Raw genomic sequence first — 13029 nt, forward strand, 5'->3', positions numbered from 1 at the left:
ACCGAGGGTGATTGACCGTCATCTTGAACTTCTTCCATTTTCTAATAATTGTGCCAACAGTTGTTGCCTTCTCACCAAGCTGCTTGCCTATTGTCCTGTAGCCCATCCCAGCCTTGTACAGGTCTACAATTTATCCCTGATGTCCTTACACAGCTCTCTGGTCTTGGCCATTGTGGAGAGGTTGGAATCTGTTTGATTGAGTGTGTGGACAGGTGTCTTTTATACAGGTAACGAGTTCAAACAGGTGCAGTTAATACAGGTAATGAGTGGAGAACAGGAGGGCTTCTTAAAGAAAAACTAACAGGTCTGTGAGAGCCGGAATTCTTACTGGTTGGTAGGTGATCAAATACTTATGTCATGCAATAAAATGCTAATTAATTACTTAAAAATCATACAATGTGATTTTCTGGATTTTTGTTTTAGATTCCGTCTCTCACAGTTGAAGTGTACCTATGATAAAAATGACAGACCTCTACATGCTTTGTAAGTAGGAAAACCTGCAAAATCGGCAGTGTATCAAATACTTGTTCTCCCCACTGTATATATATATATATATTTGAAATGTAAATGAAATGTTGGTTAATCGCTCAGCACTACCAACCAAATCGCGCCCTGGGTATTCAGCCAATCAGTGGGCGCAGCAGTCACATGTGCCGAATACAACAGGCGTAGACTTTACCATGAAATGTGTATAAAGGTCCTACAGCAGTGATCCCATGTATAAACAGCCTACAGCGGTGACCCCATGTATAAACACCCTACAGCGGTGATCCCACGTATAAAGGTCCTACAGCAGTGATCCCACGTATAAAGGTCCTACAGCGGTGATCCCATGTATAAAGGTCCTACAGCGGTGATCCCATGTATAAAGGTCCTACAGCGGTGATCCCATGTATAAACCCCCTACAGCGGTGATCCCATGTATAAAGGTCCTACAGCGGTGATCCCATGTATAAAGGTCCTACAGCGGTGATCCCATGTATAAAGGTCCTACAGCGGTGATCCCATGTATAAAGGTCCTACAGCGGTGATCCCATGTATAAAGGTCCTACAGCGGTGATCCCATGTATAAAGGTCCTACAGCGGTGATCCCATGTATAAAGGTCCTACAGCGGTGATCCCATGTATAAACACCCTACAGCGGTGATCCCATGTATAAAGGTCCTACAGCGGTGATCCCATGTATAAAGGTCCTACAGCGGTGATCCCATGTATAAAGGTCCTACAGCGGTGATCCCATGTATAAAGGTCCTACAGCAGTGATCCCATGTATAAAGGTCCTACAGCAGTGATCCCATGTATAAAGGTCCTACAGCGGTGATCCCATGTATAAAGGTCCTACAGCGGTGATCCCATGTATAAAGGTCCTACAGCGGTGATCCCATGTATAAAGGTCCTACAGCGGTGATCCCATGTATAAAGGTCCTACAGCGGTGATCCCATGTATAAAGGTCCTACAGCGGTGATCCCATGTATAAAGGTCCTACAGCAGTGATCCCATGTATAAACGACCCTTTGAAAACAACCCGCGACCCACCAGTTGAGACTCGCTGCCCTATCAGGACTGTCAACCCGTCATCAAGCGGCCATCTTGGATGGGCTGATAACCACGTACCGTCTTGGCCAGTTTGCAGGCCTGCTCGGGGGAGTTGAGGATCTCGTAGTAGAAGACAGAGAAGTTGAGAGCCAGACCCAGACGAATAGGGTGGGTGGGCTGCATGTCCTTCTTGCTGATCTCAAACGCATCCTTATAGGCCTCCTGGGAGTTACCAATGATGGCTGGAGAGAGGAGAGAGAGAGAGAGAAGAGAGAGAGACAGAGAGAGAAGAGAGAGAGACAGAGAGAGAGACAGAAGAGAGACAGGAGAGAGAGACATGAGAGAGAGGGAGAGAGAAAGAGACAGAAAGAGAGAGGGGGAGAGAGAGAGATGGAGAGAGAGAGAGATGGAGAGAGAGAGAGATGGAGAGAGAGAGAGATGGGGAGAGAGAGAGAGATGGGGAGAGAGAGGGAGAGGGGGAGAGAAAGATTAGAAATATACTATTTCAAATAAATACATATTTTTAAGACGATAACACCAACAGCCATTTTTGCTGAATAGCTTCATTTCAGACAATGTTCCGTCTAAGATCAGAAATTATAACCCCCCCCCCCCTCCCAAAAAAAATACAACTTGAAAAACTACGAGCAAGAAAATCTAGGCATGTTGTGGGCTGGAAGTAACGGCTGTCGTCAGTGAGTCAAAGCGACAACGTTACCACAACGGTTGTAGTGGTAAAGTTGGACGGGACCTGAGGCCTACGAGGAGCATTACGTTACGGTCTATTTCCTGTGCCAGTTACAGAGAGGTGTCGATGATGTCTTCCACTGTGCAGCTCAACACAACAGACTGACACCAAGAGGAACCGAGCCATGCTTTAACTTCCTGTTCACACATTCTCTCTCTGATTAGCATCTACTGGCCTCCGTCACAGCTTCCTTCAGTCACTAGAACTAGCCTCCCTCACACCTAACATTATGACCCTGCTACGACTCCAATGAATAACACACCTAACCCTAATGACCCCTATGACTCCTATGAATAACACACCTAACCCTAATGACCCCTATGACTCCTATGAATAACACACCTTACCCTAATGACCCTGCTATGACTCCTATGAATAACACACCTAACATTGACCCTGCTACGACTCCTATGAATAACACACCTAACCCTAATGACCCTGCTATGACTCCAATGAATAACACACCTAACCCTAATGACCCTGCTACGACTCCTATGAATAACACACCTAACCCTAATGACCCCTATGAATAACACACCTAACCCTAATGACCCTGCTACGACTCCTATGAATAACACACCTAACCCTAATGACCCTGCTATGACTCCAATGAATAACACACCTAACCCTAATGACCCTGCTATGACCCCCATGAATAACACACCTAACCCTAATGACCCTGCTACGACTCCTATGAATAACACACCTAACCCTAATGACCCTGCTACGACTCCTATGAATAACACACCTAACCCTAATGACTCCAATGAATAACACACCTAACCCTAATGACCCTGCTATGACTCCTATGAATAACACACCTAACCCTAATGACCCTGCTACGACTCCAATGAATAACACACCTAACCCTAATGACCCTGCTATGACCCCCATGAATAACACACCTAACCCTAATGACCCTGCTACGACTCCTATGAATAACACACCTAACCCTAATGACCCTGCTATGACTCCAATGAATAACACACCTAACCCTAATGACCCTGCTATGACCCCCATGAATAACACACCTAACCCTAATGACCCTGCTATGACTCCTATGAATAACACACCTAACCCTAATGACCCTGCTACGACTCCAATGAATAACACACCTAACCCTAATGACCCTGCTATGACTCCTATGAATAACACACCTAACCCTAATGACCCTGCTATGACTCCTATGAATAACACACCTAACCCTAATGACCCTGCTATGACCCCTATGAATAAAACACCTAACCCTAATGACCCTGCTATGACTCCTATGAATAACACACCTAACCCTAATGACCCTGCTATGACCCCTATGAATAAAACACCTAACCCTAATGACCCTGCTATGACCCCTATGAATAACACACCTAACCCTAATGACCCTGCTATGACTCCTATGAATAACACACCTAACCCTGATGACCCTGCTATGACTCCTATGAATAACACACCTAACCCTGATGACCCTGCTATGAATAACACACCTAACCCTAATGACCCTGCTATGACTCCCATGAATAACACACCTAACCCTAATGACCCAGCTATGACTCCTATGAATAACACACCTAACCCTTATGACCCTGCTATGAATAACACACCTAACCCTAATGACCCTGCTATGACTCCTATGAATAACACACCTAACCCTAATGACCCCTATGAACAACACACCTAACCCTAATGACCCTGCTATGACTCCTATGAATAACACACCTAACCCTAATGACCCCTATGAACAACACACCTAACCCTAATGACCCTGCTACGACTCCTATGAATAACACACCTAACCCTAATGACCCTGCTACGACTCCTATGAATAACACACCTAACCCTAATGACCCTGCTATGACTCCAATGAATAACACACCTAACCCTAATGACCCTGCTATGACCCCCATGAATAACACACCTAACCCTAATGACCCTGCTACGACTCCTATGAATAACACACCTAACCCTAATGACCCTGCTATGACTCCAATGAATAACACACCTAACCCTAATGACCCTGCTATGACTCCTATGAATAACACACCTAACCCTAATGACCCTGCTACGACTCCAATGAATAACACACCTAACCCTAATGACCCTGCTATGACCCCCATGAATAACACACCTAACCCTAATGACCCTGCTACGACTCCTATGAATAACACACCTAACCCTAATGACCCTGCTATGACTCCAATGAATAACACACCTAACCCTAATGACCCTGCTATGACCCCCATGAATAACACACCTAACCCTAATGACCCTGCTATGACTCCTATGAATAACACACATAACCCTAATGACCCTGCTACGACTCCCATGAATAACACACCTAACCCTAATGACCCTGCTATGACTCCTATGAATAACACACATAACCCTAATGACCCTGCTACGACTCCCATGAATAACACACCTAACCCTAATGACCCTGCTATGACTGCAATGAATAACACACCTAACCCTAATGACCCTGCTATGACTCCTATGAACAACACACCTAACCCTAATGACCCTGCTATGACTCCTATGAACAACACACCTAACCCTAATGACCCTGCTATGACTCCTATGAATAACACACCTAACCCTAATGACCCTGCTACGACTCCCATGAATAACACACCTAACCCTAATGACCCTGCTATGACTGCAATGAATAACACACCTAACCCTAATGACCCTGCTATGACTCCTATGAATAACACTAGGATTATGTAGGCCACACCCTAATGAGGTCAGTTCCATGGGCGTGGCATCACCACGTTGTAAGGTTTATAGAAGCCCTGGATCAGAGCAGACAACAATCCTGGATCAACCAGAGGGCCACAGCTCTACTGCTGCAACACAAAGTAAACAGGCCACACCCTTCTCTTCCCCTCTCTTTCTCTCGTAGTGGCCCACCGGGCCGCCCAGCCAGCCGTTACCGGGCCGCCCAGCCAGCCGTTACCGGGCCGCCCAGCCAGCCGTTACCGGGCCGCCCAGCCAGCCGTTACCGGGCCGCCCAGCCAGCCGTTACCGGGCCGCCCAGCCAGCCGTTACCGGGCCGGCTGTTTCAGCCCTCTGAAACAATCATTTCATGAATGGTGGAGAAGCAGCCTCCTGTGAAATTGTTATTTTAAATGTTATTAAAATGTTGTTGTTTTTACCCCCCCCCCCCCCCAATTTTGTGTTATCCAACCACCGTGCCACTCAGGAGGCCCTGAAATTAACTATTTAATTCACTTTGCCAAAGACAAGGAGGCACGACGAGAACGTCACCTCCTCTATTTAAAAAGGGACAATTAAACGATCAGCTGTTCAAAACGACACCGAATAAATAAATACATTGACACTCATTTGCAGTGTGTTTAAGCTGCTTTGTGTTTTCCATTGGTGTATTTTTTTCCCCAGATTTGAAGGATCCTGTTGTTTCGACGGCGTGACGACGACTCAATGATGGTTATTTTCTAGACAGAAGATCCTACAAAATTGTTTCACCTCACTTCAATGCATTTCAGTCAATTCAACCCCATACATCCTTCAGGACTGAAACACTGTCTAAAGTACCTTCACACTGATTTGTAACAGACTGTCACATATCCCCCGCCCGCCCAAATAAAATGAAAAGTAGACATTGGTTGTCCATTACAAAAGGTTAATATCAAAACGTCTCCCTCCAGAGGTGTGGATTACACACCTGACGACCTGTTTCCCAACACACACCTGGTTGGCTAGCACAAAGGGACTTATCACAGGGCTTACCGGCTTTCTCCTCTCCAACCGCCACCTCGGCTAAGTAGCGGTAGTAATCTCCCTTCATTTTCAAATAGAACACTTTGCTCTCGGCCGGAGTAGCATTGGGGATGAGGAACTGGTTCAGAAGACCCTGTAGGACGGACGGAAGACACGTTTGTTAGAAAAATGCAAATAAAAACACCCGGCCACCACACTCAGTTATTTACATGTGAATAGTGAGTCTCTAGTCTACAGCAGCCTGGTTTGCAGCTCTGCTGAAAGGTATCACCTAACATTGTATAGGCAGGTCTAGACCCCCCCCAGCACCAGTTTCTCTAGAGATAAATCACATCTGGTCGTGTGATGTAGGAGTAGGGAGTTGTAGTTTCCAGCTGTGTGATGTAGTAGGGAGTTGTAGTTTCCAACAGGCCAATATTCTACATACAGTGCATTCATAAAGTATTCAGACCCCTTGACGTTTTCCACGTTGTTACAGCCTTATTCTAAAAATGGATTTTTTTTTAAATGCATCAATTAATATACAAAACGCCATAATGACAAAGCAAAAACAGGTTTAGACGTTTATGAAAATTAAAAAACAGAAATGTTACAATAACATAAGTATTCAGACCCTTTAACCTTTCTAGCCCAGGGGGTCCTGGGTAATGCACAGAACCACCTGACTGACTGACCGATCTAGAACATGGATCCCCGAACTCGGTCCTTGGGCCCCCCCCTGGGCGAGAGAGAGAGAGACGTCCCCTGGGCGAGAGAGAGAGACGTCCCCTGGGCGAGAGAGAGAGACGTCCCCTGGGCGAGAGAGAGAGACGTCCCCTGGGCGAGAGAGAGAGACGTCCCCTGGGCGAGAGAGAGAGACGTCCCCTGGGCGAGAGAGAGAGACGTCCCCTGGGCGAGAGAGAGACGTCCCCTGGGCGAGAGAGAGACGTCCCCTGGGCGAGAGAGAGACGTCCCCTGGGCGAGAGAGAGACGTCCCCTGGGCGAGAGAGAGACGTCCCCTGGGCGAGAGAGAGACGTCCCCTGGGCGAGAGAGAGACGTCCCCTGGGCGAGAGAGAGACGTCCCCTGGGCGAGAGAGAGACGTCCCCTGGGTGCACCTTCTGGTTTTTGCCCTCGCACTACACAGCTTATTCAAATCATCAAAGCTTGATGAGTTGGTTACAAGGTATACCCAGGGGATGTCTCTCTCTCTCACCTGAGACACCTGTCCCTCTCAGAGGGACTCTACAACGGGACAGACAGGTGAGGAACGACCTAACGAGCTGAATGAGTCCCTAGGTACTGGCTAACAGCTAATTACACTGAGCTGATTACTGTCAGACCAGGGCTAGGACCAGGCAGGCAGGAAAAGCTCAATCATTTCAGGAGGGAGGGAGGGACACGGTTTGGGCGAGAGCCCCACTTGTAGCACCTCTCGTCAATAAATTGAAATTGCAAACCGGTTGGTGGATAATAAATGACATGGCATTTTGAAGGATGAAAACTCACCATGGGTCAAAAGCCACCTAGAACGCTAAGCAGCATATCTGAAGGGGATTTAGTAGTTGTAGAAACTATAGGCTAGTCCTCCTTTCTCAGATCTGGGTGAAAGACGGCAAGCCGTAGAGGACATTCAAACACGAATGGAGACCCCCCCCCCCCACAGAGACTGCTTCTCACACACACAGAGAGAGAGATAGAGAGAGACGGGAGAGAGAGAGAGAGAGACTGGAGAGAGAGAGAGAGAGACTGGAGAGAGAGAGAGAGAGAGAGAGACTGGAGAGAGAGAGAGAGAGAGAGAGACTGGAGAGAGAGAGAGAGACTGGAGAGAGAGAGAGAGAGAGAGAGAGACTGGAGAGAGAGAGAGAGACTGGAGAGAGAGAGAGAGACTGGAGAGAGAGAGAGAGACTGGAGAGAGAGAGAGAGAGAGACTGGAGAGAGAGAGAGACTGGAGAGAGAGAGAGAGACTGGAGAGAGAGAGAGAGACTGGAGAGAGAGAGAGAGACTGGAGAGAGAGAGAGAGAACCTCCCGAGTAGTCTTACCAGCACATCATTACAGATCTCCTTCAGCTCCTTCTCTATCTTCTCCCTGTACTCCTTGGCCATGGCCTGCTTCTTCTCGCTGCCCTCAGTCTTCTGCTCGATGCTGGACACGACCCTCCAGGAGGAGCGCCGGGCGCCCACCACGTTCTTATAGGCCACAGAGAGGAGGTTCCGCTCCTCGTTGGATAACTGGGTGCCTTCCTCCGTTACAGCCTTCATGGAGGCGGCCATGTCATCGTAGCGCTCGGCCTGCTCCGCCAGCTTGGCCTTCTGGACCAGCTCCTTCTGAACCACCTCGCTCTTGTCAACCATGGCTACTCAGGACTGAGGAGAGAGAAGAAGAAACATGGCTACCATGGTTACTAGGGACCGAGGAGAGAGAAGAAGAAACATGGCTACCATGGTTACTAGGGACTGAGGAGAGAGAAGAAGAAACATGGCTACCATGGTTACTAGGGACTGAGGAGAGAGAAGAAGAAACATGGCTACCATGGTTACTAGGGACTGAGGAGAGAGAAGAAACATAGCACCACGGTTACTAGGGACTAGAGGAGAGAGAAGAAGAAACATGTCAACCATGGTTACTAGGGACTGAGGAGAGGGAAGAAGAAACATGTCAACCATGGTTACTAGGGACTGAGGAGAGGGAAGAAGAACCATGTCAACCATGGTTACTAGGGACTGAGGAGAGAGAAGAAGAACCATGTCAACCATGGTTACTAGGGACTGAGGAGAGAGAAGAAGAACCATGTCAACCATGGTTACTAGGGACTGAGGATAGAGAAGAAGAAACATATCAACCATGGTTACTAGGGACTAGAGGAGAGAGAAGAAGAACCATGTCAACCATGGTTACTAGGGACTGAGGAGAGAGAAGAAGAACCATGGCTACCATGGTTACTAGGGACTGAGGAGAGAGAAGAAACATAGCACCACGGTTACTAGGGACTAGAGGAGAGAGAAGAAGAAACATGTCAACCATGGTTACTAGGGACTGAGGAGAGGGAAGAAGAAACATGTCAACCATGGTTACTAGGGACTGAGGAGAGGGAAGAAGAACCATGTCAACCATGGTTACTAGGGACTGAGGAGAGAGAAGAAGAACCATGTCAACCATGGTTACTAGGGACTGAGGAGAGAGAAGAAGAACCATGTCAACCATGGTTACTAGGGACTGAGGATAGAGAAGAAGAAACATATCAACCATGGTTACTAGGGACTGAGGAGAGAGAAGAAGAACCATGTGAACCATGGTTACTAGGGACTGAGGAGAGAGAAGAAGAAACATATCAACCATGGTTACTAGGGACTGAGGAGAGGGAAGAAGAACTATGTCAACCATGGTTACTAGGGACTGAGAAGAGAGAAGAAACATGTGAACCATGGTTACTAGGGACTAGAGGAGAGAGAAGAAACATAACACCACGGTTACTAGGGACTGAGGAGAGGGAAGAAGAACCATGTGAACCATGGTTACTAGGGACTGAGAAGAGAGAAGAAACATATCAACCATGGTTACTAGGGACTGAGGAGAGAGAAGAAGAAACATGGCTACCATGGTTACTAGGGACTGAGGAGAGAGAAGAAGAAACATGGCTACCATGGTTACTAGGGACTGAGGAGAGAGAAGAAGAACCATGGCTACCATGGTTACTAGGGACTGAGGAGAGAGAAGAAGAACCATGGCTACCATGGTTACTAGGGACTGAGGAGAGAGAAGAAGAACCATGTGAACCATGGTTACTAGGGACTAGAGGAGAGAAGAAGAAACATATCAACCATGGTTACTAGGGACTGAGAAGAGAGAAGAAACATGTGAACCATGGTTACCAGGGACTAGAGGAGAGAGAAGAAACATAACACCACGGTTACTAGGGACTGAGGAGAGAGAAGAAACATAACACCACGGTTACTAGGGACTGAGGAGAGAGAAGAAACATAACACCATGGTTACTAGGGACTGAGGAGAGAGAAGAAACATAACACCACGGTTACTAGGGACCGAGGAGAGAAATGTTGGCATGGTATGTTGCTGGAATGGCTGATACAATCCAGGGTGAAGCCGCAGTGGAGCGCCCCTGGATGGAGAGCAAGTTATATTAAGAGTGCTACTCCAGGGCACATCGCTAAGGGATTGTTGTTACAATCTGAACCCAGAAGCCCTGCAGTTGCCAGGTCCATTCCCAGCGCACGACCCGGGATTCAAACCGACAACTGCCCACACCAACAGGGAACAAAGTCCGAAATCTAACCTATAGCTACCACCAAAGCAAAGTAAGAACTCATAAACTCAGGGTAAAAACAAGCACCAGAAAAAGTTAAGATCTGGTAGATTCATCACTCTGGTAATCATAGCAGTTTCTTCCTCGTGTAATCTAGAAACTTAAGTGAGGTGCGTAGTGATCCACAATGTAACAAATGCATAGCATAAACCAGGGCCTACCAAAAACAGACAACAGTGAGAATAGTACTAAACTGAATCAATAACCTACATCTGCTGGTACCATGCAGAATGGCCCACGGCTCTACAGACAACACTGATTTACCATGCTCAATCAATCGCATATTTTCCATTCCACAATATACATGTAGACTAGCCTGGTACTGTGGCTTGGGGGGGTCATGAGACATGCACTGGGGATTTCCGCTAACACGTTACGGCGCCTTTGCACTGGAGACATTATCCAGGTTAAGACATGATATGCACTACACACCAGTGAAATCACGCTAGCCTGGTTCCTACCGTGTAAAGAAAAACGCGGATGTGCATCCACTCCCTGCCATGCCACACCCATGTTGTACCTGTTGTAATGATTAGCATCGAACAGACGGGGCTGGCTAGCATTTACACACATATGTGGCTGGACATACTGTACAATTCATGTACTGTTAGTTAGCTACGTTGAATGTAAAGTTAGATTGATTAATCGCTGCGCTAGCTATAAATCGCCCAAGGGAGGATAACGGGCGAAATGCTATCGCCCCCGCCTTAAAATGACAACGGTATTACTACTGTTGCTCATTACGCATCCGGAAATTACTAGCAAACGTTAGTTAGCTACCAGCGAACCCGGCATCGTTAACATAGCTTGTTAACGTTAGCTCCGATCGATCAAAATGATTGCAAGATTAGTTTGCTACTTTATTTATACGAGTTAGTTAGCTAACAAGGCCGCTAACTAAGTTATCCATGCGAGTGAAGTGTTGGCTGTGACTGACTTGTTAGCTAGGTCGTGACCTGCCTCCAAAACCGACGGGGGATTTTTCATATTTATTCCAACGACACATGTTTAAAATATCAAATACTGTTTTGGGTCAGCAAATGGCGAATACTGGGTCCAAAAACGGTTTAACTTTAGCTAGAGAGCCGGCTAGCTACGGAACTCTAGTATTGTGCCGACCAAGCCCATTTTCAATAAACTCAGTTGGTCTAGCCTAGTTACATGTCTGCTATTGCTAACCAAATTCGACAGATTAGCTAACATGCATTGTCGACCACAATAGGTAAAAAGGTAACTACTTGAAGCCAACTCGAAACCTGACAGGATGCACAAAAAGATGGACTAGCGCGAACAAACCCCTCCAGAAACAAAACAGGTAGCTATTGTTCTTGGGTCTGCTAGCTGCATTCCTAGCTAACGTTAGCCACCTGACAAAACTGGAGCTCTACCGTTACATATACTACCCGCTATTTTTCCTCCAGTAAGATCCATTGTCAACACATACAACATCAAAACATTTCTTAAACGTGAATCTAACATTACTTTTAACTAAGAACAGGCCTCTTACCCGAGTGCAAAGGGATAGTGGTGTTGTCGGTCTGGCTAGCTAGCTACGTTACACAGCTGATTCTCTCACAACCTGTCTGAATGTAGTACACGGGGTTTCCCTCCAATCACACCCCAGAAGCAGGGACGCAGTGGGGAGGGGGCCGTCACTAGTTACCACAGCCACAAAGTCAGAATCATGACTAATCCCCGCCTATTTCTAAAAATGTATCTTATTAAAATCAGATTTTTTTAAACCCTAACTTTAACCACACTGCTCACATTATTCCTTAACCGTAAATGAAGGGCCAAAAGGATTTTTTTTTGTTTTCAATGAATTACGATATAGCCAATCTTGACTTTACTGGCTGTGGTAACTAGTGACAACAAGCAGGGAGCGGTGACGTCAAAGGATACCATGGCAACCCGTGATTGACGTGATGGTTTATCGATCGTTCGATGAAAAACTCCTTTAGCAGAAGAGGCGTAGGGCAGGCTATCAGGAAATGTTGGTTTTGCAACCTATTTAAAATACATAAAAAATATACTTATATACCCTACCTATAATAAAGGCCTGTGAGACTGTGATCGATTATCTCACCGCTGCCACCAACATAGCGATTTGGAGGAATAGTCCGAATGGGGCTTATAAACCACTTACAGGTAAAAATGTCAAAATCTTCTATGGTGAACAAACAGGTATTGACAGTCTAATACATGTAGGTAATTTGTGAGTGAGGTTTGAGGACATCACAAACGACCTAACTAGAACACACAGTTTGCCTGATAGAAGGTCTATTTCTGTTCCCCAGTCAGTTTCCATGGGGAAAGTTGTTCTATTTTTACCTAGTCACATGTTCTCCCCTAAGACTGGGATATTAAGCCGGTAACCTATTTAAGGGAAGATCTCTGACTGATAGTTCAGTTTCAGACAAGATAGACCTACAGACAGACAGACACACAGACACAGATTACTTTGAGTGTCAATATCAATTAAACCTAACATTGTTACTGGGAAGGGCTGTGGCTAGGAGTGGTTTTGAGATAGAGGGAGAGTGTGAGTCAGTGTGTGTTTCTGTTGAATGACTGGTAGAGTAGGTTCTCTGTCTCTCTGTCTCTGTCTCTGTCTCTGTCTCTGTCTCTGTCTCTCTCTCTCTCTCTCTCTCTCTCTCTCTCTCTCTCTCTCTCTCTCTCTCTCTCTCTCTGTCTCAACCCTGT

General features: G+C 46.5%; 1 protein-coding gene across 1 annotated transcript; it reads right to left on the reverse strand.

The window, feature by feature from the left end:
- Positions 1-1552: 1552 nt before the first annotated feature.
- Positions 1553-11972, reverse strand: LOC139572782 (14-3-3 protein beta/alpha-A-like). The gene is made up of 4 exons (XM_071395551.1): positions 11834-11972; positions 8045-8368; positions 6033-6156; positions 1553-1779 (listed from the first exon to the last, which is right to left on the reverse strand). The coding sequence occupies exons 2-4, from the start codon at positions 8354-8356 to the stop codon at positions 1568-1570; spliced, it is 648 nt and encodes a 215-aa protein (XP_071251652.1). The 5' UTR covers positions 8357-8368; positions 11834-11972; the 3' UTR covers positions 1553-1567.
- Between the last annotated feature and the right edge of the window lie 1057 nt (positions 11973-13029).

This window comes from Salvelinus alpinus, chromosome 4 (assembly GCF_045679555.1).
Source record: "Salvelinus alpinus chromosome 4, SLU_Salpinus.1, whole genome shotgun sequence".
Classification (NCBI taxonomy): Eukaryota; Metazoa; Chordata; class Actinopteri; order Salmoniformes; family Salmonidae; genus Salvelinus; species Salvelinus alpinus.